Consider the following 26,966-nt stretch of genomic DNA (forward strand, 5'->3'; position numbering starts at 1 on the left):
ATAGTTTACAGAGGAGAAGGGGTGGAAGCTGGAATAAAGGGGAAGGGGTGACTCCAACTGTCTAGGCAAGAGGCAATGATGCCTCAAGTCAGGGAGGCAGCCTGCACTGGTGAGTGGTAGAAGATGCTGAGCTCTGGGTAAACTTGCAGGGTTGAGCCTGCTGGATTAGCCAACATAATTAGGTGCCACAAAGAAGGAAAAATAAAGCATGACTCCAAGTTGGTTATTTTTTTTTGCTTTTTTTTTTTTTTTTTTTTTTTTTTTTTTAGTATGAGCAAATGAAGGATGGACAGAGCAATGCTTTGGTGTGGGAGGGAAGATCAGTAACTCCTCTCAAACATGTTCATTCTGCTATCTAATTAGACATCCCAGGGGATAAGAGAGTGGGGGAGGTCTGGCGCTTCGGGGAGATATCTTGGTGGGAGACGCCAACCTGGGAAGCATCAGATACGCAGGTATTGAAGGCAAGGGTCCAGAGGAGATGATCAAGGGGGTGTGGGTAAAGACAAGGGTACATGGGCGCCTGGGTGGCTCAGTGGGTTAAGCCGCTGCCTTCGGCTCAGGTCATGATCTCAGGGTCCTGGGATCGAGTCCCGCATCGGGCTCTCTGTTCTGCAGGGAGCCTGCTTCCCTCTCTCTCTCTCTCTGCCTGCTTCTCCATCTCCTTGTGATTTCTCTCTGTCAAATAAATAAATAAAATTAAAAAAAAAAAAAAAAGACAAGGTTACAGAACTGAGGCCAAGGGCTCTCCAAGGCAGGGAATCTCCTTAAAAGACAAATCTGGGAGTGCCTGGGTGGCTCAATCAGTTAAGCATCTGCCTTCAGCTCAAGTCATACTCCTAGGGTCCTGGGATCCAGCCCCACCTTGGGCTCCCTGCTCAACAGGAAGCCTGCTTCTCCCTCTCCCTCTGCCCTTCTCCGCTGCTCGTGCTTGCTCTCCTTCTCTCTCACTCAAATAAATAAATAAAATCTTAAAAAAATACAAATCTGATAAGAGAAAAAAATTTCATCACAATGAAGACATCCATCAACAAAGAACTGATTAAATACATATACATATATTTAACGTATACATGTATACTATCACTATACATACATAGATACGTCATGGAATGTTATGTGGCCCAAAAAAGCAGAGCAGCCTCCCTTCAAGACTGGCTGGCATGCACCCTTTGGCTCGTCTTCCCTCTCTACTCCCAGCCAGCTTCTTGGAAGGGAAATGCACCAGGTGAATTCCCATTTTGGATTCCGGAGACCCTGGAAATGGCGAAGGTATGAGCCAGAAGGAGAAGGTCTCTGGAGACTTCATGGTAAGAGCCAGCCTGCCCACCCTGGGTGCCAACCTCCAGACTGTTATTTGGAGAGAAAGACATTCTTATCTTATCTAAGTCATTGACACTTTGGGGTTAGCCTCTGTCACGTCACACCTAATCAGAATAGGCAATCAGGAAGCATCAGTAAGGGACGCCTGGGTGGTTCAGTCAGTTAAGCCTTTGCCTTCAGCTCAGTCATGATCCCAGAGTCCTGGGATCAAGTCCCACATTGGGCTCAGTCAGGAGCCCGCTTCTCCCTCTCCCTCTGCCTGCTGCTTCCCCTGCTTGTGCTCACCCTCTCTGTGTCAAATAAATAAATAAGATCTTTTTAAAAATGTAAAAACCAGTCATATTCCACAATACCCAATACTTGGCAATTTTTAAAGATTTTTAAAAATTTATTTTTGAGAGAGAAAGAGAGCATGAGCAGGGTGAGGGGAAGAGGGAGAAGCCGACTGCCCACTGAGCAGGGAACCCCGTGAGGGACTTAATCCCAGGACCCTGGGATCGTGACCTGAGCCGAATGCAGATGCTTAACCCACTGAGCCACCCAGGCGCCCCCCAATTTTTTCCATTTCAGGTCACTATCCACTTTATTTCTTTTTAAGAATTATTTATTGGAGCACCTGGGTGGCTCAGTGGGTTAAGCTGCTGCCTTCGGCTCAGGGTTCTGGGATCGAGTCCCGCATCGGGCTCTCTGCTCTGCAGGGAGCCTGCTTCCTCCTCTCTCTGCCTGCCTGTCTGCCTACTTGTGATCTCTGTCTGTCAAATAAATAAATAAGATCTTTAAAAAAAGAAAAGAATTATTTATTTATTTGAGAGGGGGTTGCGGAGGAAGAGAGAGAGGGGGAAAGCAGACTAAGGAGCCCAACACGGGGCTCAATCTCACAAACCTGACATTGTGACCTGAGCCAAAACCAAGACTTGGATGCTTCAGCCGCTGAGCCAGCCAGGTGCCCCACCACTTTGATTTAAATCAGTGGTTTTCAACAGCGAGCAGTTCTCCCTGCCCCCGCCCCCCACCAAGAGGAGACTCTGCAATGAGACATCTTTGACTGTTGTGATGGGGACTGATACTGTCATCTAGTGGGGGACCAGGGTGGCCTTCCCCAAACAACAAATTACCCATCATAGAATGCCCGTGGTCCTAAGGTGGAGAAACCCCACTGTAAATGGAACAGAAGAGGAAAAAACTAGAATAGAAAACATCAGAAGGCACTACCCAAAGTCAGGATAAATACTTCATGAAACGTTTGTATTTTTGTGTCCTCAGACACTATATGTCTCTCTCCTTGTGAGTCCTAATTTAAAAGGTTGGACGAAAGCTGTCCCGAGGACCACAGAACTGATTCCGACCTCCGGCTTCCAGGAGCTCCCATTCCACGGGGGATGAAGAAGACAGAATGATGGGGCGCCTGGGTGGCTCAGTGGGTTAAGCCGCTGCCTTCGGCTCAGGTCATGATCTCAGAGTCCTGGAATCGAGTCCCGCATCGGGCTCTCTGCTCAGCAGGGAGCCTGCTTCCCTCTCTCTCTCTCTGCCTGCCTCTCCATCTACTTGTGATTTCTCTCTGTCAAATAAATAAATAAAATCTTAAAAAAAAAAAAGAAGACAGAATGAATTGATGTCACAATGGACAGTCATTTAAAGAAGGCAGGGGTTCCAGAGTGGACCTGGGGTATCAGCAAGGCGAATCAGGGAAGGCTTCTCCAAAGAGATGACGTTTGAGGGGAGACTGATGTGTTGGGAAGGAGCTAGATTCAGGAAGAGGACGCGAGCAAAGCCCAGGTGCCTGGACGGGGCTTGGTCTGTTCGAGGCACGGAAAGCTGGCCCGTGTCACCGCTGGAGCCAAGTGGGGAAGGGAGGGCGGAGGCAGGTGACGGACGAGGCCAGCATGGGTGACAGGGAGCCCAGTGGAAGGCTTTAGGCAGGGGAGGGTTATGGTGAGCTTTCTGTGGTTGCTAAAGGGGGAAGTAACTGCGGGACCCCGAGAGAAGCTGGAATACGCAGGGGCTGTTACGCCACGCCCCAGAGAAGGTGAAAAGTAGCTGAAATATGGACAGGTAGAGCAGGTGAAACAAAGGGAAGCAGTGAGGTCAGGGGGCGTGGGGGTGTTGGGGGAGGGACTGCGGGGGCTGCAGCAGCTGACGGCCCACCCTTCTCCCCAGGGCAGGGCGGGAGCTCGGGACCTAGCGGAACCGGCCGGGCAGGGCCACCCACCTGACTCACAGCAGAAACTGGGACAGCCCATGCTGCCCACCTACGTCCACAGTCCCCACTGGGGAATGCCACGCCCCGGGCCCAAACACTGGCTCCCCCCGACCCCCAACCCCTGTCAGTGATGCCTAGATCTAGGTCTTCTTTCAGGGGTGCCTCCTCCAAGCTCTTCTACTTCCAGGTCTTTTTCTCAGTCCTGTCCTGATTCCATATGGCATAAGTGTCCGTGTCCTGTTCTCTCTCTCCATCAGGCTGGAATCCACTGTGAACACAGAGGGTGCTAAAACTACCCTTATCTAGGGCACCCAGCATCAATGCTAGGGTCCAGCATTTAGGCTCTGTCTGCCTGGTGAACTCCTATCTATCTGTCAAAACCCACCTCAAAAGGACCCTCTTAAGGGAGGACTTCTTGGACGGCCGTGGTTCCTGGGTAACACAATCAGTAATTAAAACCCATCAATAGTGAATGCAAACTGAGCATTTACTATGTTCCAGGCCCCATTCCAAGGGCATTAAAGTGGCCCTAGGGTGTGTGTGTGTGTGTGTGTGTGTGTGTGTGTGTGTGTGTTTTAAAGACTTTATTTATTTATTTGACAGAGAGATCACAAGCAGGCAGAGAGAAGGAGGCGGGGGGGGGGGGAGCAGGCTCCCTGCTGAGCAGAGAGCCCGATGCAGGGCTCCATCCCAGGACCCTGAGATCATGACTGGAGCCGAAAGCAGAGGTTTAACCCCCTGAGTCACCCAGGGGCCCCCCAGGGTGTATGTTATCAATCTCCCTATTTGCAGATGGAAAATGGAGGCTCAGAGGCACATGGCTAGTAAGTAATGGGGCTCAAATTTGAACTCGGAGGACTTCAGTATGCGCTTCCGCAGCAGGTCTCTTTAAATCCATCCCTGTGAGATTGGTGCGATCATTGCTATCTCCCAGATGAGAAACTTCAGGCTCAGAGGGGGTTAAACAATGTGCCTAAGATCACACAGCACTTCCTGAGTTGAGCCAACCTGGCAGGTGGGGCAGCTGCCTCTAAAGCTTTCAGCTCTTAACCTTCCTCCCTTATCACCCTTTGTTCTAGGCTCTGAGGACCCCTGTAAGAAGGTGGCATTTGGGGGTGCCTGGGTGGCTCAGTGGGTTAAGCCTCTGCCTTCAGCTCAGGTCATGATCTCAGGATCCTGGGATCGAGTCTGGGCTCTCTGCTCAGCAGGGAGGCTGCTTCCCCCCTCCTCTCTGCCTGCCTCTCTCTGCCTGCTTGTGATCTCTCTGTCAAATAAATAAATAAAACCTTTTAAAAAGAAGAAGGAGGAGGAGGAGGAGGAGGAGGAGGAGGAGGCGGCGGCATTTGAGCTGATTTGGGGGGAAAGAGAGGTCTCAAAACTTAACAGGAGCCTTCCTATTTCCATCCCTTTGCCCATTCTTCTGCCAGGAATGTCTTTCCCCACCTAACAAACTCCTATCCATCCTTCAAAACCCAGCTCCAATACTCCACCTTGGAAACCTTTCCACACAAATCTCTCCCAGGCAGAGTCTGCAACACCCATCCTTGGGCTCCCACAGCCTGGGGTCCATAGATAAATGGAAGGTCTCGGTAGGAGTTAGCCCCACCGAGCTGGAAGCTTGGCTAGGCCGAGGCCCCAGTGGGCACAAAGGAAATTATTTTCATTTATTTATTATTAACATTTTTTTTTAAAGTAAGCTTTAGCCCAACGTGGTGCTTGAACTCAAGACCTCCAGAGGCAGTCGCATGCTCCACCGACTCAGCCAGCCAGGCGCCCCTAAGGCTAATCTTTACGTTAAGGAATAACTAATTCATTAGGAAGGGCACCGGAACTGGGCTCATTAAGGGTCCTCCGCCTCGGTTCCCTTCAGGCTCCGCTCCACCCTCGCCCCGCCCCTAAGCCTGCCGGTCCCGCTCCCCGGACGTGGGCGGCCCGTGAGCATGCGCCCTAGACGCAACGCACGCCGGGAGTTGTAGTTCCGCCATCGGACGGAAGCCGGGACGGACTGCGGCGGGATGTGGCCCGGAATATTGGTTGGGGGGGCCCGGGTGGCGGCAGGTAGGTTCCCCGTGTTGGGGCCTCGCCTCGCCGCCCGGTTCTCCCCGCGGCGGACGCCCAAGACCGGCCTGGCCCTGCAGCGGAGCCTGCACGCGACGGCGGCCCGGGCTCTCCCGCTCATTCCCATCGTGGTGGAGCAGACGGTACAGCGGCCGCGGGAACTCGACCCGGCGTGGGAGTCGGGGGTCTCCGGGCCGCGGGCACTGCCGGCCTCTGACCCCCACCGCCATCTTTCTCCCACAGGGTCGCGGCGAGCGCGCCTATGACATCTACTCGCGGCTGTTGCGGGAGCGTATCGTGTGTGTCATGGGTCCAGTGAGTGCCCTGCCGGGATTGTCCTCTGCGCCTGCCCAGACCCTATGCGCCCCTCCTCCTCCGCGAACCCCCTTGACCTCTTGACCTCTCCCACCAAGGTTCCGCCTTGGTCCCAGTCTGACACCCCACTTCCTGGGCACATGAGCCTTCAACCCCCTCTTCTGGCCCCATCCCCCACCTCCAGCCCTTCAGCCTCTGCTTTTCCCTACCTGATTTCTGACTCCCTCCCTCACCAGTGACCCTCCTCCCCATTCCTGGCTCTGATCCCCATCCCCCCATCTGACCCTCCTGACCCCTTCCCTTCTTGCCCTGAGCCCACTGACTCCCCCCACTTCCTGTGCTCCAACCCACTGGGGCCCTACCACCCCTCACCACCTCCCCTTCCTGGTGCTGAGTCCTCCCCAGCCGTCTCCCTTGGGCTCTGACACCCATCCCTGTTCGCTGACTTCATCCCCAGCCACCTCACAGTTGCCTGGGTTAGCCTGCTCCTTGCCCTCCAGCTGGGCGCACCCACCCTCCCCGCTTCCTTCCTTGCAGATTGACGACAGCGTCGCCAGCCTGGTTATTGCGCAGCTGCTGTTCCTGCAGTCCGAGAGCAACAAGAAGCCCATCCACATGTACATCAACAGTCCTGGTGAGCAGAGCCATCCCCCGGGCGCCAGGGCCGCTTCCTGGGTCACTCCAGGTGACTCGGGGCAGACGCCCCCCACCCCACTTCCATCAGGAACATTCTCCCTCTGGAGGAAGAAAGGGTGCTGAGCTTCCTTCAGAATCCCAAAACTGTCTCGAAACCTCCAAAAGTTGCCTGGTCCTTGCTTTTAAGTCTAGGTTCCCAAACTGGCAGCAGAGCCTGCCTCTGATCACACATGTAATATCTTACCAGCCTGACCTGGTGGTCGGCATATTTTAAAATTAGTAGCTGCCACCACCAGCACCAACCCCCTCCCAAAAGAGAAGAGCTCATCTCGACCGAGCGCCAACTGTGCCCTGTACTTGAAGCGTTTCGTAGGCATTGAACTCCTCTGGTCCTCGTGGCGGTGGCCTGTGGTTGGTCCGGTTCCCCCTGTCTGCGAGGAGCCACTGTTTGGCAGGCTGGGTAACTTGCCCAAGGTCACCCAGACCACACTGCCAGGACACGCTGACTCCAGAGCGTCCCTCTCGGCCACCACGCTCCCCGCTTTCCACCTTCCCTTGCAACTCTGACAGATCTGGTCCCCTGGGGGCCCGGTTACAAGGGCGGTAAGGGTCAGCTCGCTCTGGAGCACGTGCTCTCCTCTCCCCATTCAGTTCGTGTCACCCGTTGCTGTCGCCTCCCTGCCCTCCGAAGTATTCACGTTTGTGACCTGGGCTTTAAAGGGCTGTCTCTACACAAGCCCCCCCAAGGCCAGGGGCCGCACTGGGGGAAGGCTGGGGGTGAGGAGCCAGCGCAGCCCCTCACTCCTGCTGCTCACTCCGTCCCGCCCGCAGGCGGCATGGTGACGTCAGGCCTGGCCATCTACGACACGATGCAGTACATCCTGAACCCCATCTGCACGTGGTGTGTGGGCCAGGCCGCCAGCATGGGCTCCCTGCTTCTGGCTGCCGGCACCCCGGGCATGCGCCACTCGCTCCCCAACTCCCGCATCATGATCCACCAGCCCTCCGGGGGTGCCCGGGTGAGTGCCGGGCCCACGCAGGCTGCTTTGGGACGGGGGTGGCGTCTGGACAGAAGGACCAACTGGGTGGAAGTCACGGGCGAGTGTCAGTGTCGGCAAGTGTAGATTTCAGAATGATTTCAGTCAGGTATGGTGAGGCCAGCGGATCGGGAAAGGACAGCCACTGGAAAGACCATTTGTTACTCACAGTTCCGGGGCGGGGTGGGCGGGGGGCTTGCCCCGTCACGTTTGCTCACATGGGAAGCACCAGCGTCACTCAGGAGGCACAGAGCAGGTGTGGGGGTTGGATAGGGATTTTACTGTGGTTTCTGCAGGAAGGAACAGCGAGGCAGGGCCCACAGAGCTCAGGATGGGCCAGTCTGAATTATCTCAGCAGGCTCGGGGGATAGGGGATGGCTTCATTGTCTGGCCCAGGCCCTGGGAGCAGAGGGAGGGCAGGGGACAGTGGCCCTGAGTATGGGTGCCCTGTGGAGGAGGGGGGCGCATTTGGGATCAGCTGGTTTGCCTGTGAAAACTCATGGCAGAGCTGGAGCTGTCCGCTGGCTCCCGGAATCCGCTTGCCCTGGGAGGGGCGAGGCTCCACATGCAGAAAATACAGTTAATACCGGAAGCTTTCCGGCACCAGGGTGCCTCCGACAGCTACGCATCTGACTCTTGATTTTGGCTCAGGTCACAGTCTCGGGGTTGCGGGATCGAGCCCCACATCGCATGGGGCTCCCCGCTCAGTGGGGAGTCTGCTTCTCCGTCTCCCTCTGCCCCCACCCCATCTCTCTCTCTCTAAAAGGAATAAATAAAATCTTTAAAAAAAAAAAAAATACAGGAAGCCTTCCTGGTAGGAGCAAAGATGCTCCAGGGTGTGTGGGCCTCGAAAAGCCTCACTCCACCCGTCTGAATGCCCTCTCCGGCCTCCCTGTGAGTGGCTGATGCTTACTGTGATGACCTTCTCCTTCGTACCCTCAGGGCCAAGCCACAGACATCGCCATCCAGGCAGAGGAGATCATGAAACTGAAGAAGCAGCTCTACGGCATCTACGCCAAGCACACCAAACAGAGTCTGCAGGTGATTGGTGAGTGCCCCCCCGGCGCCCCCGCCCTCCTTTATTTTAACCAACATGCACACGTGTGGCAGGCCTTGTGCCAAGCCAGGGCCTCTCGACCCTGGCACCGCTGACCCTCAGGGCTGGACCATCCTCTGTCCTGGCCGCTGTGGGACGTGGAGCCATGTCCCCAGCCACCACCCACTGGATGCCAGCAGCACCTTCCATTTGTGACGACCAAAGCTGCCCCAGGGGGGCAGCTTGACCAATTTCCATTGGTCACCCCCAATGGAAATCCCCTGTCCTAAGCACTTTCAAAAGACCAGTTTGCAGAATCTTCATAAAAACTCACTTAAAACGGGTCAAAGGTTTGAACACTGTCCTCAATAAAGAATTTTCTAGATTGCCAAGAAATATAAGAAAAGATACTCATCATCTTTAGTGACGATATTTTAAAATGACATCATTAGGGGCACCTGGCTGGCTCAGTCGGGAGAGACGCGACTGCTGGTCTCAGGGTCAGGAGTTCAAGCCCCATGTTGGGCATGGAGATGACTCAAAATTAAATAAATAAGTAAAATTGCCCATATATATACACATACAGACGTAACATATATATATTTTAAGATTTTTTTTATCTTTTTTTTTAAAAAGATTTATTTATTTATTTATTTATTTCACAGAGAGAGCACAGGTAGGCAGAGCTATAGGCAGAGGGAGAGGGAGAAGCAGGTTCTCAGCTGAGCAGGGAGCCTGATGCAGGGTTCGATCCCAGGAGCCCGGATCATGACCAGAGCCAAAGGCAGCCACTTAACAACTGAGCCACCCAGGCGCCCCAATTTATTTATTTTCGAGAGTACATGGGGGGAGGGGCAGAAGGAGAGGGAGCCACTCCACACTGACCGTGGAGCCCGACACAAGGTCTCCATCCCACGACCCTGAGATTACGACGGGAGCTGAAACCAAGAGTCGGACGCTTAACCGACTGTGCCACCCAGGCACCCCTTGCGCATCTGTTTCTTACAAAAGAACATCATTAGTCGAGGGAAAGGCCAGTTAAGGCCCCAGGGAGATACCATTTTAATCCGCCGGAAGAGCTAACATCCAGAACCCGACACTCGGCACCAGTGAGAACTGGAGCTGGGACTGGAAGTGGAACTGGAACACTCACCTGCGGCAGGCAGGAGCGAAGAGGAAAGCCGTCTGACACCCCCTGCTCGGGCTCAGAAGGCTCCAGACGCCCCGGTTCCCCTACTCTGCATGCACGCAGATGTGGGTGCTTCTGTCCACCAAAGCTGCAGATGGGCGTGCCGACTGTCGTCCTGACTGCCTGTGTGCGGGAGCCCCACGCCGGGAGACACCCCCATGCCCAGCAGCAGCATAGCGAGTGCATTCGTGCTTAATTTATGCTGTGGAGTCCCACAAGGCAACGACAGAGACCCAGCCATGGCGACACGCGGCAGCTGGGCTGAATCTCGGACACAGAGTGCCGAGTAGGAAAAAAGAGTAAATACTCTGATTCCACATATTCAAAAACAAAAAGCAGCATGCTTATCTCTGCCGACACGCCACCATTAGGCTAGCGGTTACTGTTGGGCCAGAGGAGTCAGTGACTGGAAGGAGGCTCCCCCCAGGGGCAGCTGGGGACCTGGGGCTGGCCCCGGTCTCAGTCTGGGTGCTGGTCACGTGGGTATGTGAAATTCACACTGAAACTCGCACTGTCCACTTGTATCTGGATGTGTGTTAGACATCAGGAACCAGTAAAAAAAGAAAAATGGAATGGGTATTTTACCAATGGGGAAACTGAGGTACCAAGAGGGGAAAGGCAAGGTCACCCGGCGAAGAAGGGACAGAACAGGGCCCCCCGGACCTGGCCCCAGGTCTCCAGCTTTAACCCCCCGCCCCGCCTCTTGCTTCCCCTGGCAGAGTCGGCCATGGAGAGGGACCGCTACATGAGCCCCATGGAGGCCCAGGAGTTTGGCATCTTGGACAAGGTTCTGGTCCACCCTCCCCAGGACGGTGAGGATGAGCCCGAGCTGGTGCAGAAGGAGCCTGTGGGGGCGACTACGACAGCAGAGCCCGCCCCTGCCAGCATCTGAGAGCCAGACCTCACCCTCCAGAGGAGTCGGGGGAGGCCAGGCGCCAGTCAGAAGCTGGAGCTGCAGCCCTGCCCACCCCTCGCTGCTGAGCCTGGAAGGGTCCCAGGAGGAACTCTGGGTTTGGGGCTGCCCCTCAGGGCAGGTATCTTGAATGAGACACTGTGATTTTCAATTAAATCTTTGTAGTCTTTGAGCCCCGTCTGTGTCACCTTCCCTGCCTGCCCCACGTGGCACGCACATCTGTGCCCTGCACGATGCCTCGTCTGCCTTCACCCCAGCCCTGAGGCTCTGACCTTCCAAGCCCCCTAACTGCAGCAAACCCTGCTGAGCAAAAAGGATATTTCAGGCACTATTCTAGAGGCCACGACATATCCTGAAGCAAACAAAATTCCCTGTCTTCAAAGAATTTACTCTTGTGGTGGTAGACAGTTTTTTAAAAATCCAGGGAGAAAGGTATGCACAATATGTGTGTGTGTGTGTAAGAGAAAGAGAGTTACAGCTTTCAGTGTGGTGCCCAGTGAAGGCCTTGCTGAGAAAGTGATGCTTGAACAAGATTTAAGGTAAGAGAAGGACAGAGCAGTCCAGGCAGCAGGCATAGCAAGTGCAAAGGCCCTGTGGCAGGACTGTGACTGCCACGTGGGAGGGGCCCCGAGGAGACTCGTGGCTGACGTGAAGTGGTGGAGATGTGAACAGAAAGGAAGGAGGACAGAGCTTAGAAGGCCTGGTGGATCTGAGCAGAGGGACATGAGCCATGGAGGGTGCTGAGAAGAACAAAAAAGCAGGAGCACTATGGCTCCCATGGAGTACTGGGAGGAGTGCAGCCAGCAAGGAAACCGGAAGATGAGTTCTGAGACTTGGAATAATCAGATGAAAGCTGGTGGCCCCAGCTGGGTGGCCAGGAGAGGTGGGATTCTAGCCAGGTTTTAAAGGCAGAGCTGACGGGTGGAAAGGTTGCCAGAAGGCGCAGGTGTGGGGGCAGGGGATCAGGAGTCCAGTTTGGACACACATTACTTCTGGTGCTTGATGTGCCTCAGACATCCGGGGGAGAGAGGGTGGATAAATCTGGGGTCGGGATTGAGAATGAAAATGGAAAAGACATCATTGGGTATGTCAATAAACTAGCAGTCAGCCTGAGAACCGGCTGCTGGATCTGGCACAGCGGAAGTCACTGACCGAATGAGCAGGATCCCAGGTTCAGGGTTGTAGGGGCTGAATGCCAGCCTGGTGTGCACCCAGAGTGAGGGGGCGGGAAGACATGGGAGCTCGACACATTTTTCAAGAAATGTTATTGTATAAGGAGAGCAGAGAACGTGTGGCTGTCCCCAGAGGCGTTGTGGGGTCAATATTTCAACATGCATTTCTAAAAAGATAAATCTTTAAAAAGGCCACCAAAATACCATTTGCAAACCCCCATCCCCCCAAAAACAAAATCATCCCAAATCCAACCAGTGTGCAAATCTCCCTAGTTGCCCCTATATTATTAGTTTGTTCGAATCCGCCTCCAGGTAAGGTGCATACCTTGCAACTCACTGATGCTTCCCGAAGCCTCTTTTAACTGCGGGTTTTCTCCTCCATCTCTCTCTCAATCTCTCCCTCTTTTTCTTCTCTTTCCTTGAAATTCAGCCTTTGGTCTTGTGGACTTCCCATCTGAATTTTGATGATGGGATCAGTCAGGACCGGCTGTGACCTCTGTCTGTCCTTGATATTTCCTGTGACTTGACGTATAAACGTAGAGAAGTCTGATCGGGTTCAGATTCCGCTTTCTGGCAAATGGCCTCTTAAGTGGAGGTGTGTCCGTCCATCAGGAGGCCCCCAAAGCGTCGTGGTCCCTCGTTTTGTGACATTAGAGGCTGATGACAATCCGTGTCTAGATCACTAAATATTCCAGTAAAGGCTGCAAAGTGGTGCTACGTCAATCCTACCCTTAAAGCAAGAGGAGGGTTTTGGGGTTTGCTTTTTACTTATAAGGTGGGAGCCAGGCCGTTTGTACACAGGTAGGGATGATGCATAGACGAGAGGAGGAACAGGTGATGCTTGGCTTCAAACTTTGACCCCAACCTCTACCTTGACATCATGACCTTGATGTCACTCCCCTGGACCCCGTGCCCCTGACCCCTTCTTCTCAGCGGACTTTTCCCTCAATCTAAAGTTCTGGCCGACCCCACAACCCGGGCCTTAGCCCAAATCCTCCTACAGCCCCTGACGTCACGCCCCAGGCGCCTTCCGTCATTGAGCCCGCCCCCGGCCGCCACCATCTACCGCGCCCACTGCGTCCACACCGCGGGCGAGGAGGCGGGTTCTCTGGGGAGCCAATAGCTTGAGAGGGCGAGCAGAGCAGCAGCCAGTAGCCTTGGCCAGGGGGGCGGGGCTATGGGGAAGGCCAATCATTGGAGGGACTCCGTGCGGCCACAGCCAATGGCTCCGGGGCGGGGGCGTAGCCCTGACCCCGACAGCTTTCACGACCCGGCCCCAGGGTTATGGCCGGGAGTGGGCGGCTGGCGCTGGGGACGCTGCAGGTACCCGGCTGGGTGCGGGGATCGAGCCCAGCCGTACTGAGCCGCCTTCGGGACGCGGCCGTGGTGCGTCCGGGTTTCCTAAGCGCGGCCGAGGAGGAGACGCTGAGCCGTGAGCTGGAGCCCGAGCTGCGCCGCCGCCGCTACGAATACGATCACTGGGACGCGGTGAGGCCGGCGGCGCTGGGGGCGGGGTCTGCGATGGAGTGGGGGCGGGGCTACGGTGGGGGCGGGGCCTGCGGCGTTAGAGGTCGGTACGGGGGTGGAGCGCTGGGTTGTATGGGGTACGGTTGGGGCCGGGGTCTTGATGCCCAGGGCCTCTGCGGGCGGAGATGAGGGCTTGGTCATAGCTGGATCCCTGACCTGGAACTCTGGGGTGTGTGGGGGACAGGGGCAAGGTTAGGAGCCGAAACAGGTGTGGAGCGAGAAGAGGGAGGGTCATTGGTTGGGGGCGGAGACAGAAGACTTGAGTGGAGTCGAGTTGTGGGCGGAGACAAACAAAATAGAACATTTCGGTGGGACCAGCACTGGGGACAAGCTCTGGGACTCAATTGGAACCTGAAGGCAGGTACAGAGGAGTGAGGCCGGGCCTAGTAGGACAGGGGTTGGGGTTTGAGACCCAGGATCTTAGGGTAGGTAGGATCCAGGTGGTAAGTTGAGGGTGGTGTCAAGGGTCATGCTGGGAAAGCCAGTTCTTTGCACTCTGCCCTCCCCCCACCCGTGCCTCAGTTTCCCTGTTCCCTCTGCGAGCTTCCTGGCTTGACGAAGCTCTCTGTGCAGGCCATCCACGGTTTCCGAGAGACAGAAAAGTCACGCTGGTCCGAGGCAAGCCGGGCCATCCTGCAGCGCGTGCAAGCAGCCGCCTTTAGCCCTGTCCAGACCCTGCTGTCCCCAGTGCATGTGCTGGACCTGGAACCTCGGGGCTACATCAAGCCGCACGTGGACAGCATCAAGGTGGGCAGAGGCCAGAGCCTTGGATGGGGATGGGCCGGTGGGGTTGATTGGCCAGAGGTTGATTGGCCGCCATGCCCGCTCTTCCAGTTCTGCGGAGCCACCATCGCTGGTCTGTCCCTACTATCTCCCAGCGTCATGCGGCTGGTGCACACCCAGGAGCCAGGGGAGTGGCTGGAACTCTTGCTGGAGCCAGGCTCCCTCTACATCCTTAGGTACTGCCCAGCCAAGGGGCCCCCATTCCCCCCCAGTAACTCCTTAGATGTCCACCCAGCATGTTTCTCTTTTTCAGCCCTCCCAGCAGACACGAGCATTCCCCTGTGGCAGGCAGGCCACCTCACCCCACCCAGCCACAGCCTGTTTTCTCTTGCAGGGGCTCAGCCCGTTATGACTTCTCCCATGAGATTCTTCGGGATGAAGAGTCCTTTTTTGGGGCGCGTCGGGTTCCCCGGGGCCGACGCATCTCTGTGATCTGCCGCTCCCTCCCTGAAGGGATGAGACCGGGGGAGCTGGGGCAGCCGCCCCCAGCCTGCTGAACCCCCGGCTCTTTCCCCATCTTCTCAGAGACACCGTGTTGGTGAATAAAGTTGGAGTGTGGACAGACTGGCCTGCCTTGCACTGGCTGTTCGCAGGCGCTGAGCCGGGCCAGGGAAGCCCAGGAACCCCCCTCCCCCCTCCCCTCCCCACTCTGGGAGCTGAGGTGGCTGGGGCAAGGCGCACCTGGGCTGAACACAATCATGCACTGAACACAGTCACGCGGAGGCAGTTCCTTTATTATGCTCCTTGCCCGGCCCACCTCCCCTCTGGTCTCCAATAAATAAGTCAGCAGAGCTCCTCCAGGAGCCTCGGGGGGGCCCCAGGCCAGGCGTCCTTAGGCACCACAACTGCAGGCGGCTGCCGAGAGCTGGGGCAGCCACTGCCAGCGGTGGTGGTCGTCAAGAAAGGCCACATCAGTGTAGCGGGTGGGCCGGCAGCAGGGCCCACCGTGGGCTCGGCCCTGGCCCCGCAGGTGGGCCAGCGTCAGGCCATGCTGGGTGCGCGCATCACGGGGGCAGCTGCCTGCACAGTAGCGGAAGACAACTGTCTCCTCCGACGCGTAGCCCAGACCCAGCTCGGCCACGGGTAGGGACAGGCTCCACAGCTGGCACGGGGTGGCCAGGGCTCGGCGTGGGCGGGCCCCTGCGGGGGACAGAGGGGCAGCTGACAGTTAGTGGGGTCTGGGCGGGAAGGAGTCGGGGAGTCACACGGGGTCCAGGGGGTCCTTACCCAGCTGCAGCCTTGGGGTCCCTCGGAGCTCTTCCTCTGCCACTGGAGCCCCCCAAGCACCAGGGCCCCTGGTGAGGCCCAGCCGTAGGGACAGGATCAGCAGAGAGCAGAGCAGGACGCGTCCTGTGCCCATGGTGACAGGTGGGTCCTGATGGTGGGGAGGCCTCGCTCCCTCAATTTATCCCACTGCCAGGGCAGGGCCGAGGTGGGGGTGGGGGGAGGAATCACCTCTTCATTGCCGTTGCTGTAACCACAGGATGACCCCCATGTCCCGCAGCACACACTGTCCTGTGTCTTCCGACTGGTTCCTCTGCCCCACTCGCTGTGCCTCCAAGAGTTAAGGTTCACCCCCTCCCCGCCTCATCCAGACATTCCGCAGACCCGTTTTCCAACACCCCCTTCACCCCTGATTTACGAGTGTTGCGGCAGCCAGAGCCGAACTCAGGGCGGGCCACGGGGTCCCCTGCCCCACCTGCTTCTGGAAAGAAGTTGGGGGGGCCACTGAGAGCCCACCAGTGGGACCCCATCCCCATTCAGGGTGCCCAGGGTCTGGAGTCCCCACACTGTGCACCAGGTAGAGCAGGATTGGGTGGGGGGGGGGGGGACAGGTCAGCAGGTAGCTGAGCTGTCACCTGGAGGATTAAGGCTTCACGCTCCTGTCTCCGGGCCCGCCCCAGCCGGCGTCAAAACAGGAAAAGGGAGAGGCCTGGGGTACAGCCAAGAACCAGAACACGAGGCTAGGAAGCTCACCCTGCAGGGACTCCTGTCTCTAGAAGGCCCACCTGAGGCCCCAGGGACCTCAGCCCCCTCCCAGCATTAGGGTGGGAGGGGCGGTTACACCCGCAGGTTCTGAGAGGCAGCAGAAAGTTCCAGTGATTTCCATGCCCCTGTGGCCTCAGGGAAAGGAGGCCCTCCCTCGCCTGTGAAAGGGGCCTAACCCGGGTCCTTCCCACACGAGGCTCTGAGGACATGTGGCACGTTTAGCGTGGGACACCTGCCTGAGGGAGGAGCTTGGGCGGGCAAGCCTGCAAGCCTGCTTTGAGGCCTTGGAAGTACGCAGAACCTGGGTAGTGCTTGAAAAGCTGCTCGATCTCGCGGAGGTCAGACAGGGTGGGAGCCCAGGTAGGAGCCTGCAGCTCTGGGGGGGGGGGGGGACAGCAGAAACCAGTATGTTTACCCATGGCTGGGGGCACACATGCGATGCAGGTCCCTACCCCAGGCTGCCAGGGAGGGGTACAAACCCACAGTGGGGGAGCCTTTGCTCCGGAAACAGCCACCACCACCACCACCCCCCCCCAGAAAACACCTGCTCAGGAATTCGTCCTGCACTGGTGAGCAGAGAAACATGGGTTCGGGAACCGCTGTGGGCTTTTCATGTGAGAAGAGCTGGGGACGGACCCCAACTCCGTCCGCGTCTTGCTGGTGTGGTTACTGTGGCACCTGCTGAGACCACCTCAGACAACTGTCGCTTGTCCAAAGTCACACTGGAAGCCAGATCCTGCCGCACAAAAGGCCCTTGCTCCTAGCCACCAGGGCCTTAGCCCTCCGTCGCATGGCAGGGAGGCCCAGGGTCAAATCGACAGGCCAGGGCAACCCTGCCGCCCCCAAAAAGACTTGGCAGAAAGATGGGGAGGGAAGCTGGACGGACCTGGGACATTCCTAGGAATTAGCCTGTCATCTCTGGCATCCCTGCTCGGCGGCCAAGGGCCTGTGGAACTGGGTGGGGAAATTTTCCACCTAGCATCCAGCCTCGAGCAAGACGGAAGCCCCACATCCTCCCCCCCACCCTCCGCCCCCAGCCGGATCACACAGAACGGATTCAGGAGCGCCAGAGCCAAATTCCATTTCCAGCACTGAAACTGTCCACAAACTCAAAAAACCTTCCCACGGCAGAACACTGGCCATGTGAGATAAAAGAGAAATATAACGGAGTCATCAGAAATACGGGGAGCCCTAGAAACATCGCTGGGAAGCTGAAAAATAGGGCCCAGGGGCCAACAGCAACAACAAAAGGGCTTGGGATTTCGGGGCCGCTTTGGGAGAGAAACCACTGGCTGAGAACCACCTAACCCGGGCTCAGCCCAGGGCTCCTGGGCCACCGCGGTGGGAGGTGCGGGCGAAGGCAAAAGCATCGGAGGATTTGCCTGCAAAGCTCACTGCCCAGCGGCCCCCCCCAAAGCCCCGAGGCGGCCTCAGGTCCCCATTCGAAGTTCTACAGCATAACAGTCAATCGTGAGGAGGCGTCAGGTAAGGAATCAGGAATCAGGCGTCTGGCAGAGACCAGAACAAGACAGATGCTTGAAACAAAACCGTGAGAGAAAGGATCAAAGGCCTTAGAGGCGAGGTGATCTGAAAAGGAAGCCAAGAGCTGGAGAAGCACTTCGTGGGTGAAAGGGAATAAGCTACAACCAAAAACAGGACCAGAGAAGCTAGAGCCAGAGAGACAACACCCCCCACCCCTGCATGCAAAAGGCTTAGGACTGAGAGTAGGCTCAGAGGTGCGGCGGAAGGTTCCAGAAGGAGCCCGCGCCGGGTGAGGCGGCACCCAGGAAACCCCCAGGGTGACGTGAACTGAAGAGGCGGGACTCTGGGATTCGGGGCGCAGGGGAGGGACGAGGCGAGCACCCAGGAAGTTCTGGAGCCGAGCTCGTTTATTGGGCGGCGCCGGGCCGTCACTCCTTGAGGGAGAAGTGCATCTTGTCGCTGATCATCTTGCGCTCGGGGTTGAGGCGCTTGAGGATCTGGGCGAGCACGTTCACCGTCTGCTCGCTGCTCAGCCCCGTCTTCTTCGTCTGGAACTTCTTCAGCAGGTCCTTGGTGGTCATGGGCTTGCGCGTCAGGTAGCGGCGCACGGCGTCCTCGGTCACCTGCACGTCCCTGAGGAGCGGGGCACAGGGAGGGTGGCCGTCAACAGGAGGCTCCCCCGCGCCCCGTGTGGCCCCGGCTGCCCTCGCGCCAACTCACCCGCTGCTGGGGGTCGACTTCCCGGACTGGGGCTGAGGGGTCGACTTCCCCGACAGGCTCTGCGGTCCCGGCTCCAGCCGCAAACGCTTGGCCACCGGCGTGTCGCTGGTCCGCTTGCCTGGGGGAGTGGGGGCGGGGCTGAGTCCTGCGCTCCCGGGGGAAGGGCATGGGGGGCCCAGGGTCCCCTGGGCAGGGGGCGGGGAGGGGGTGTGGACGGGCCTGTGGCCCGACTCTGGGCTCTGCCCTGGAGGCAGAACAAAGGACCGCAGGGGGGACCGCAGCGAGGGGCAGAGGCCGCTCACCCTGCTCCAGCTTGCTGGCCGCGGCCCGCAGGGTGGACGACGTGCTGCCGCTCTCCGTGCTGGGTGTGCCCGGCCGGCTGTCGCCCCGCGAGCTGCCTCCCGACGGCCTCCGCTCCCTCTTGGGGGGCGTCTTCTTCTTCTGCGGGGATGGGGTTGGGGACGTGAGTCTCGGCACGGGGCGGCCGCCTGCCCACTCGGGCCCCGGGCTGGGCCTTACCGCCATGAAGAGGGCGGACGACGCCTCGCTGTCGATGTCGCTCTCCTCGGAGCTGTCCGACTCGTCACTGCTGTCTGTTGGGGCCAGAGGCGGGACGCTGGTGTCGCGGAGCCCGCCCGCCCCAGCTCCACCTCAGACGGGGGGGCTCTGCGAGTTGGGGGGCCGGCTGCCCCGGGGAAGCGGGCCGGGGACTGACCTTTCCTGCGCTTCTTCTCCTGAGGCGTGGGCGCCTTCTTCTCCTCCTCCTCCTCCTTGTCCTCCTCCGGCGGCTTCTCCTCCTCGCTCTCCTCGCTGCTCTCGCTCTGCTCGTCCACGCCCTTGGGGCCCTCCTCCTGCTGGGTGACCTTGGGCTTGCCCTCCAGCTCGTCCTGGGAGCTGCTGCAAGACAGCGGGGCGGGCGCGGGGTGAGGGAACCAGTGCACCAGGCCCGGCCCAGGCCCGCCGCCTGCCGCCCGCCTCACCTGGAGCCGTCGGACATGTAGTCTACCTCCTGGCCCTCGAAGTCCCCGTCGTCGCTGTCTTCGAACGCCTCGTCATCGGAGCCCTTCTTCTTCTTCTTCTTCTTGCCCCCCTTGGTGGGGGGTGCCTTCTTCTTGGCCTTGGACGCTCGGCCACCTGGGGAAGCAGAGCGGGGCTCAGGCGGGCCCTCATCCCGTTCGGCCTATCCAAGGACATCTGGACATCTCGGGGGCCTCGCTAACCGGGCAGAGACACCCCCAAGGACTCCGCTCTCCCGCGTAACCCGACCGGTCCAAGTCTCCACCCCCAACTCCTCTCGCCGGACTCTCACACTCCCGCCCATCATCTCCTCCCCTCCAGCCGCCAGGGCCGGAGACTGGGTACCGACGACCAGAAACCTCCCCTGTAGCCCAGGGCCTGCCAGAATTACTTAAGTGGCAGATCTGAAGCTGTTCCCCTCCGACCCCTGCATGGCCCATCCCGCGGAAGCCCCGATGAGGGCCACTGCTGAGACCGTGCTGGCGTCACTCCTTTCTACCTCCTACCAACTCTGGGGCTTCCCCGGTGGCCTGTGTACCCTGCTGCGTCGTGTTCTCATTCCCAGCGGGCTGTGAGTGACCAAACCTTCCTACAGCGGCATTAACCCAAGTCATCACTCAGGCACCTTGACCAAGTACGACCCAGCCCCCCGGGGGGCGCCAGCGGCCTCACCTTCCTCGCCACTGGCCTCGCTGTCGTCAGACGACATCTCCAGGTCGTCCTCCAGGTCGTGGATGCGCAGCTCACTGGCTTTCTTGCGGCTGCGCTTCTCCTTCTCCTCGTCTTCCTCGTCCTGGTCCTGATCCTTGAGCCGCCGCTGCTGCATGATGCTGAAGTGGTTCAGGACTTTGTTTCTCCTGGGGGCAGGGGGTGCGGTGCAGTGGGGGTTACAAGGGACCTGGCTCCACAAACCGGGCCTTCCCCCTGCAATCTCCACCAGCCGCTCCCCCAAAGGGGAAACCATGGACAGGAGTTAGGTGATCTGAAGATGGTGTAACCCCAGATAATGCGATCCTGAAATCCCCTGGGGAAGAGCTGGCCTTTCTCCGATTCCCTCTCTGTCCCGCGTCCCTCAGGCAGAAGGTCTCAGCGCGGTGTTGGTATCCAGCAGTTCTCTCGAGCTCAGGGCATTTCTCAGGCAACAGAACTTGGCTACAACGTATTCATGTCCGTGTGTTTTTATGGTAGTTGATGGGTGCCTTTGTTTTTATGAGACGTGACACTGATGTTTCCATTTAGCATGGTGATAAAAAGTTTTAAAAAATATGACTGCAGCTACGGAGAGCCTTAGGATTGTATCAAATAGCATGAGGTTCGTCAGCAGCAGGGAAAGGGGTGAGGTTCTGTCTCAGAAGAACGTGAGCAGATGTAACACTACTGAGTGGCACACTTACAAATGGTTAAGATGATAAATTTTATGTTTTTTTTAATCATTAAAAGTATTTTAATTACAAAAAGGAAGGAAACACATATATTACATATATTACATATATTACAATATGCATGAACCTTAAAGACATTGTGCTCCATGAAATACGCTAGTCACAAAAGGACAAATACTACATGATCAGTGAGGTCCCTAGAAAGGTCGAACTCAGAAAGGAAAAGTGGAACGGTGGCCGCCAGGGGCTGGGGGAGGGGACAACGAGGTTCTGTTTAATGGGGGCAGAATCTCAGGACGGGAAGATGAGAAAGTTCTGGAGAGGGAACAGCAGTGACGGCTGGACAACAGTTTGAATGTACTTCATGCTACCGAACGGGACACTTAGAAATGGTTAAATGGTCAATTTTACATCATATAGATCTTGTGTGTCATTGATCCAGCCGGGGCTCTCCTGCCTGGTGGAAGCCAAGCGGGCCAGAGAGACCCTCCCCTGCGCTGCCAATTCCTGCTCCAGGGCTCAGCTCAGCTACCCCTTCCCCAGCCCTCTCAGGGCTGTGTGTGTCCCTGATGCTTCCAGGTCTGCCTCCCTCACTGCACTGGGAGCTCCCTGCCAAGAGCCTGGTGGAGTCTGGCTTGGTGACCACTGAGTACGCAGCTCCCAGCTAGAGAGAGAGCTACCGTGACACACCCCGTTTCCAAGGGTTTCCGCTCCCTTCTAGGGAGCTGGGAGCTTCCGTCCGGGCCCTGCCTCCCTCCGGCCTGCCGGGCTCACTCACCGCTCCCACTCCTCCTCGGCCTCTTCGGCAGTGAGCGTGCGATGCCGGGCCAGCGGCGTGAAGTTGTACCAGTTGTGCACCGGGAAGGCCTCAAAGGCCCCGTCGGGGCACTGGGTGAAGATGTAGTAGGACGTGTTCTCTGTCACACCCCCCTTCTTTATGCCCTTGAACCTGCAGAGAGTCATGGTCACGCTGTGGACCAGGCCCCTGCCTGCCTATGCCCCCAGCCTAACCCATCTCCAGAACCATCTGGGTTCTCAAAGCAAAATCCAGAGGCGCCTGGAGGACTCCGCTGGTTAAGCGTCTGACTTCGGCTCAGGTCATGATCTCGGAATCCTGGGATCAAGCCCTATATCTGGCTCTGCACTCAGTGGGGGGTCTGCTTGTCTACCTCTCCCTCTGCCCCTCCCCACCCTTGCTCTGTCAAATAAATAAATAAAATCCTTAAAAAAAATTCAATGCCAGGAGACCCTGGGCTTCAACTGTGTGAGCCTCCATTTACAGGTCTGGTCTGTGGGCCACTCCGGGCTTTTGTGCACACTGTTCCTCCTGGAGCGCCCTCCACCACCTGGCCTCCCAATCGCCACAACCCCCACCCCCCCACACCCCTCCCCGCAGACCCCTGCTGTGTGCAATCAGCCCGGTTCTCAGGCTTCCCACACCCCAGTCTCTAGGGCTCCTGCATGAGCACCAGTTTGGTTCACCTTCAGAAATAAAACCCCACGAGAGCCATGGGTGTTGACAGAGGACGCCCAACAGAGTCGGCACACTCGGGGGACAACGGGAGGCACCCACTGCCACCACCACTTACTTTCTGCCCGATTTGCCATTGACGCGGAGCAGCCAGGGCTGGTCCTCGGGCCGGAACTCCTTGAGGACGATGCCGTACTTCTTCCTCCTCGCCTCCTCGCGAAGCTTGCGGTTGAACTCGCTGCCCGCACCGGACTCGGGCATCTCTTCCTCCTGGTAAATCTTTTTGTTACTCAGGTCTCGCTCCAGCCGGGCCTGGGACAGCAGGGCAGGGTGGCAAGGAAACAGACACTTTCAGCGGGATGCCCGCCTTTGCTTGAGCTCTGCACCCCCTCCCCAGAACACCCCTGATCCCCCACTTCTCCCAGGCTGAGCTGCCGGCATTCAGAGCTAACCTCCAGCTGAGCAAAACAGAAAAAGGGGTAGGATACTGGCCTGTATGTCTGTGTGTCCAGACACTGTGTGTCTGGGAGAAGGCATGTGGTTAAGCCTTGTACTAGGTTTATTTTGCAGCTTTTAAAAGTTTGCAACTTTTTTTTTTTTTTAAGATTTTATTTGAGAGAGAGACAGTGAGAGAGAGCATGAGCGAGGAGAAGGTCAGAGGGAGAAGCCGACTCCCCATGCAGCTGGGAGCCCGATGCAGGCGGGACCTGAGCTGAAGGCAGTCGTCCAACCAACTGAGCCACCCAGGCATCCCAGTTTGGAACTATTTCTATATCAACAGTTTAAAAATAAATAAATAAACGGATCATTTTGGTGAGAAAACAAAAGCAAAAGCAAAGAAAACAACCTGCTTGGAACTGGCCCACTTCTCTCTCTGCATTGAGACGTCATTAAAGGCTGTTTTCCAAATTTGGATCTCCAGGCAATTCAGCAGCAGGTAAGAAATTCTGAGACGTGCACACTGCTTCCCCAGACAGTGGGGGTGAGAGGCCCCACACGAGCCCTCTACCAGCCCTTTACGGCACCGCTGCCTGCAGCAGGAGGAGACTGGAAGGGAGTCTGGGCACATCAGGGGGGGCAGGGCTAACGCTGCCACCTCCAGGCACCACCTCCAGACACCAGAGGACCAAACAACCAAAAAGAGGAGGGAATGTGGCCACGCATTCCCTATCGTCACCCTGGCCAACAACGCCAGCATAACCATCAGCTGGGCCTTCCAGAAAAAGCCTGCTGACCCGATCTAAAGGACAAGAGTGAGAATGGCGGGCACTCCCAGCAGCCCACACCACGAGCTGGGGGCCGATGGCACAAAACCTTGGAAATGTGAGGGCTACCAAGCTAGCATTCGATCCCGGTCAAGCTCCCCAGGCTGTGGCCCCCCCACGGAGGGGAGGGACCAGTGTCCTTCCTGTACCTTTCCAGGGAGCCAGCCCGGGGTGTGCTTCAATGCTAAAGGTGGGGGTAAACGGGCCTGATTCCCTGAAGGTGGTCACCCCAGAGGGCAGGGCCCCTGTCTGGATGGTTCACCTCTAGCCCAGGGGGTGGTCTCCCCTGGCGGGGGTAGGTTTCTGCCCAGGAGTGGCCCTGGGTGGGGAGTGGCTATTGGGGGAGGGGACGTTGTGAGTACTTAGACACCTGTACCTGCCTCCTCCCTTGGGTGATTAGTGACAACCCAGGAGATTCGTTCTTCCCCAGGAAATGTAATCCCCTCCTAAGATTCTGAGGGTTCCCATGACGATCAGGGAACAGGGTATGTGCAAGGTCCTAGTGGCTGGGAGGTCACGTGTCTCAAGAGGTCATCAGTACTCAGGTGCTGCACCTCAGGGTGATGGGTAATGGGGGGCACGGCCCCTCCAAAGGGACACGTGACTGAGGGGGTAGGCTCCTCTGGGTTCTCAGGGGTCGGGGGGAGAGGGGCCCTCCTATTTAATGAAGGACAGAAGGGGTATGTTCCCAAAGTATTTACCAAGTTATTCCTCTTAGGGGTGAGTGTTGGGGGCTGGGTACCCCCAATGGGTGAGTTATTTCTCGTGGATGACCAGTGGTAAAGCAGGTCCCCCCACTGAGTGATCAGGGATTTGGAAACACTGCATCCTCTCTGGATAATTCAGGTGGGACCAGAGGTCGGGGGAGCGCGTTAGTCCCGTATATGAATAGTGCGCAGGTGGAGATGCTGGGAGGCAGGCACCCTACAAGGGGAGGGGTGCCCTGAGCAAGCATCCACCTACCCAAGCTCTGATGGTCTCATCTGCTCAACTAGAGGAAGTGACCTTTAAAAGCAGTCAAAAGAGAGACCTGTGTTGGAAAACAAGATTGGGCGGTTAGGAGCCGCCCAACTGAGAGAAGGCCAGAAGCTGCCCCCCTTAGACTCGGGGCCAACTCCTCTGCTGGGCCAGTCCAGGCTCCATGGCTTTAAATGCCGCCCCAAATGCCCAGAGGCTCCCTTCCAGCCTTCCAGCTCGACTGCTTACTTCCCTCCAATCTCCTCTGGATGTCTAATACACGACGTTGGGCCCACAGTTCCCAAATACTCCATCCATAGGCCCCGTCATCCCTCAACATCCAGCCATTAACAAATCCTGTGGGCGCTACTTCGAAACACCCTAGAATCCACCCACTTCTCACACCTCTGTTTGCTCCAGGTGCAATGGTCACTCCCCGGGACCCCAGCCAATGCCTTCCCCCTGCGCACACTCTCTGCCCTTGATCCCACAGCCTGTCTCCCGACAGCGCCCGGTTCACCCTATACCTGCTCGATTTAAAACCCTTTAATGAAAATAAATAAATAAATAAATAAAACCCTTTAATGGCTTCAGCTAGAGACTGAATGTCTGCATTCCACCGCAAAATGTGTTACCAAAATGTGTTACGTTGAAACCAAACCCCCAGCGAGATGGCACTGGGAGGTGGGGCCTTGGGGGGGGGGCCTCAGTCACGAGGGCTCCACCCTCGTGAATGAGATGAGTGCCCTCATGAGAGGCCCCAGAAAGCTCCCACACCCCTTCTGCCGCATGAGCACACAGTGAAAAGACAGCCATACATAAACCAGGGGGCAGGCCCTCACCAGACTGAAAATCTGCTGGCGCCTTGATCTTGGACTTCCCAGCCTTCAGAACTGTGAGAAATAAATGTGTGTTTATAAGCCGTCCGGTGTGTGGTATTCTGCTACAGCAGCACCACCAGAGAGTGGCAGCTTCCAGAAACCATCTGCGGGACGCAGCCCCTTCGGTTGCCCAGATAACTCAGGGCTATGCCTGTCAGTGGACATAGCTTCTCAATGTTCTCCTTTCCCAAGGCCTCCGGTGGGGTCTGCCAAATCTTCCTCCCAGGGATACCCAGCAGCTCAGCCTGGGCCTTAGTACCTCATTTGATCTCCACTCGGGGACATGGAGGAAACCAAGCCTTAGCTACTACTGGAACTAAATGTCTGCTGCAACCACCAAGGGCAAGGTCAGGCTCTCGCTTACGACAGGGACTTACCTGGTTCCAGGTAGCGAAGTTGACTTTATCAGCTGCGTTGAAGGCCATGATGTTGTATTTTTTAGTTGTGTTTCTGGAACGGACAAGAAGAGGCACTGCTCAGTCCACCGATCATTTAACAAACCCTCCCTGGCTCAGCAAACCTGTGGACCCACAAAAGCCCTCAGGGGCTCCCCGTCTGTCAGGGAACAGATCCAAACTCTCCCCACTGGGTGCTGAAGAAGAGCAGGAGACACAGAGATCTGGGGGAGCCCAAGATGTGGGAGTAATGGGGAACTGTGCCCTGGGGATGGGGGAGGGCAGGCAGGGAATGATTCCCGGAGGAAAATCCTGGAATTGGGTTTTAGAGGACCAAGAAGAGTCACCGCTGGGGAAAAGGCATTCCTGCCCGACGGAATGCCAGGCCGGGAGGCTTCATCCTCCTGTCTATTACTGGACTTCTTCATTCATTCCTTCTGTTCAAAACACAGGATGCCCCCAGAGGGGCCTCGGCTCAAGCCCAGCCCCGTCCCCACGTCCCTGCCAGTTAGGAGGGGGAATCACAGCAGGTGCCAGGCAGGCCTCGAAGCTCAGGAAGGTGTTGATCCCTTCTCGGGGGAAGCGGGGAGGGCTCAGGGACTTACTTGGGAACTCGAACGACATACTCGGTGACGTTCTGGGTGCTGGGGCCCTGCAGGGAGAGCAGGAAGGACGGTGAGTAAGGGGTCTGCAGCGGCCGCCGCCGGGACCCCCGCACTCCGCCGCATACTCACGAGGGCCGCCATGGGTGACGATCGGTGGTTCGGGTCCGTCCGCGCTCCTCAGTCCCGGGCAAGCCGCCCTCGCGGTGTTGGGTCTCTGGCCGCGACGGAGGACCCCAAGCCCGAGGGGCCGCCGATCCCGGGAGCAGCTCCCCAGCAGCAGCGCTCAGTCTGCCGGCGGTCTCGGGGACCTCTCCCGCCGCGTCTGCGCCTGCGCCTGCGCCTGCCCTGGACGCGAAACTCGGGCCGCGTCGCGATGGCAACCCCCTCCGCCTCAGGTTTCCCTGTCTCTTTCCAGAGAGAAGACCTCACGCCGAACCCGAACTACAACACACCCTCCCTGCGACTCGCGTGGGGGTCTCCCTCTTCCATGTAGCGCGGTTAATTTAATCAGCCCTGTGGCCACGCCTCCCTTGACGTCACACCCGGAACCGCGGGGCATCCTGGGAAGGGAGGGAGAACCTGGCCTTCCTCGCGAGCTCCCGGGCGCCTGGCG

General features: G+C 57.5%; 4 protein-coding genes across 8 annotated transcripts; 2 read left to right on the forward strand and 2 right to left on the reverse strand.

Annotated features, from left to right (window-relative positions):
• Window positions 1–5,491: 5,491 nt before the first annotated feature.
• On the forward strand, window positions 5,492–10,879 carry CLPP (caseinolytic mitochondrial matrix peptidase proteolytic subunit). The gene is made up of 6 exons (XM_059159679.1): window positions 5,492–5,724; window positions 5,825–5,896; window positions 6,434–6,530; window positions 7,364–7,551; window positions 8,512–8,617; window positions 10,514–10,879. The coding sequence occupies exons 1-6, from the start codon at window positions 5,539–5,541 to the stop codon at window positions 10,684–10,686; spliced, it is 822 nt and encodes a 273-aa protein (XP_059015662.1). The 5' UTR covers window positions 5,492–5,538; the 3' UTR covers window positions 10,687–10,879.
• A 2,238-nt stretch (window positions 10,880–13,117) lies between these two features.
• On the forward strand, window positions 13,118–14,754 carry ALKBH7 (alkB homolog 7). 2 transcript variants are annotated; one of them, XM_059159685.1, is made up of 4 exons: window positions 13,118–13,367; window positions 13,980–14,153; window positions 14,241–14,365; window positions 14,443–14,754. In XM_059159685.1, exons 1-4 carry the CDS (start codon window positions 13,164–13,166, stop codon window positions 14,684–14,686), a joined length of 747 nt encoding a protein of 248 aa, XP_059015668.1. In that variant the 5' UTR covers window positions 13,118–13,163; the 3' UTR covers window positions 14,687–14,754. The 2 variants fall into 2 exon arrangements, with proteins under 2 accessions (XP_059015668.1, XP_059015669.1); XM_059159686.1 differs by having other exon boundaries at window positions 13,120–13,367; window positions 14,524–14,754.
• A 148-nt stretch (window positions 14,755–14,902) lies between these two features.
• Window positions 14,903–17,894, reverse strand: PSPN (persephin). The gene is made up of 2 exons (XM_059159692.1): window positions 15,417–17,894; window positions 14,903–15,329 (listed from the first exon to the last, which is right to left on the reverse strand). Exons 1-2 carry the CDS (start codon window positions 15,547–15,549, stop codon window positions 15,022–15,024), a joined length of 441 nt encoding a protein of 146 aa, XP_059015675.1. The 5' UTR covers window positions 15,550–17,894; the 3' UTR covers window positions 14,903–15,021.
• Window positions 17,895–18,049: 155 nt separating this feature from the next.
• GTF2F1 (general transcription factor IIF subunit 1) lies at window positions 18,050–26,919 on the reverse strand. Of its 4 annotated transcripts, none has more exons than XM_059159671.1 (12): window positions 26,483–26,919; window positions 26,354–26,400; window positions 25,731–25,803; window positions 22,369–22,562; window positions 21,558–21,728; window positions 20,070–20,254; window positions 19,361–19,514; window positions 19,096–19,274; window positions 18,900–18,973; window positions 18,683–18,821; window positions 18,381–18,498; window positions 18,050–18,293 (listed from the first exon to the last, which is right to left on the reverse strand). In XM_059159671.1, exons 1-12 carry the CDS (start codon window positions 26,492–26,494, stop codon window positions 18,089–18,091), a joined length of 1,551 nt encoding a protein of 516 aa, XP_059015654.1. In that variant the 5' UTR covers window positions 26,495–26,919; the 3' UTR covers window positions 18,050–18,088. The 4 variants fall into 4 exon arrangements, with proteins under 4 accessions (XP_059015654.1, XP_059015653.1, XP_059015655.1 ...); XM_059159670.1 differs by having other exon boundaries at window positions 19,096–19,277; window positions 26,483–26,911; XM_059159672.1 differs by lacking the exon at window positions 26,483–26,919 and adding an exon at window positions 25,315–25,365 and having other exon boundaries at window positions 19,096–19,277.
• Between the last annotated feature and the right edge of the window lie 47 nt (window positions 26,920–26,966).

This window comes from Mustela lutreola, chromosome 2 (genome assembly GCF_030435805.1).
Source record: "Mustela lutreola isolate mMusLut2 chromosome 2, mMusLut2.pri, whole genome shotgun sequence".
NCBI lineage: Eukaryota > Metazoa > Chordata > Mammalia > Carnivora > Mustelidae > Mustela > Mustela lutreola.

Excerpts from the sequence above, each read along its gene's own strand:
- ALKBH7 (XM_059159685.1), top strand. The coding sequence starts at position 13,164 with ATGGCCGGGAGTGGGCGGCTGGCGCTGGGGACGCTGCAGGTACCCGGC. Across the intron at positions 13,368-13,979 it reads AATACGATCACTGGGACGCG|GCCATCCACGGTTTCCGAGA; the intron begins GTGAGGCCGGCG and ends CTCTCTGTGCAG. Across the intron at positions 14,154-14,240 it reads CGCACGTGGACAGCATCAAG|TTCTGCGGAGCCACCATCGC; the intron begins GTGGGCAGAGGC and ends CCGCTCTTCCAG.
- GTF2F1 (XM_059159670.1), bottom strand. Across the intron at positions 18,974-19,095 it reads GGAGAAGAAGCGCAGGAAAG|ACAGCAGTGACGAGTCGGAC; the intron begins GTCAGTCCCCGG and ends TGGCCCCAACAG. Across the intron at positions 18,294-18,380 it reads AAGTCGACCCCCAGCAGCGG|GGACGTGCAGGTGACCGAGG; the intron begins GTGAGTTGGCGC and ends CCCGCTCCTCAG.
- CLPP (XM_059159679.1), top strand. The coding sequence starts at position 5,539 with ATGTGGCCCGGAATATTGGTTGGGGGGGCCCGGGTGGCGGCAGGTAGG. Across the intron at positions 5,725-5,824 it reads CCATCGTGGTGGAGCAGACG|GGTCGCGGCGAGCGCGCCTA; the intron begins GTACAGCGGCCG and ends TTTCTCCCACAG. Across the intron at positions 7,552-8,511 it reads AGCCCTCCGGGGGTGCCCGG|GGCCAAGCCACAGACATCGC; the intron begins GTGAGTGCCGGG and ends TCGTACCCTCAG.
- PSPN (XM_059159692.1), bottom strand. The coding sequence starts at position 15,549 with ATGGGCACAGGACGCGTCCTGCTCTGCTCTCTGCTGATCCTGTCCCTA. Across the intron at positions 15,330-15,416 it reads GACCCCAAGGCTGCAGCTGG|GGGCCCGCCCACGCCGAGCC; the intron begins GTAAGGACCCCC and ends TGTCCCCCGCAG.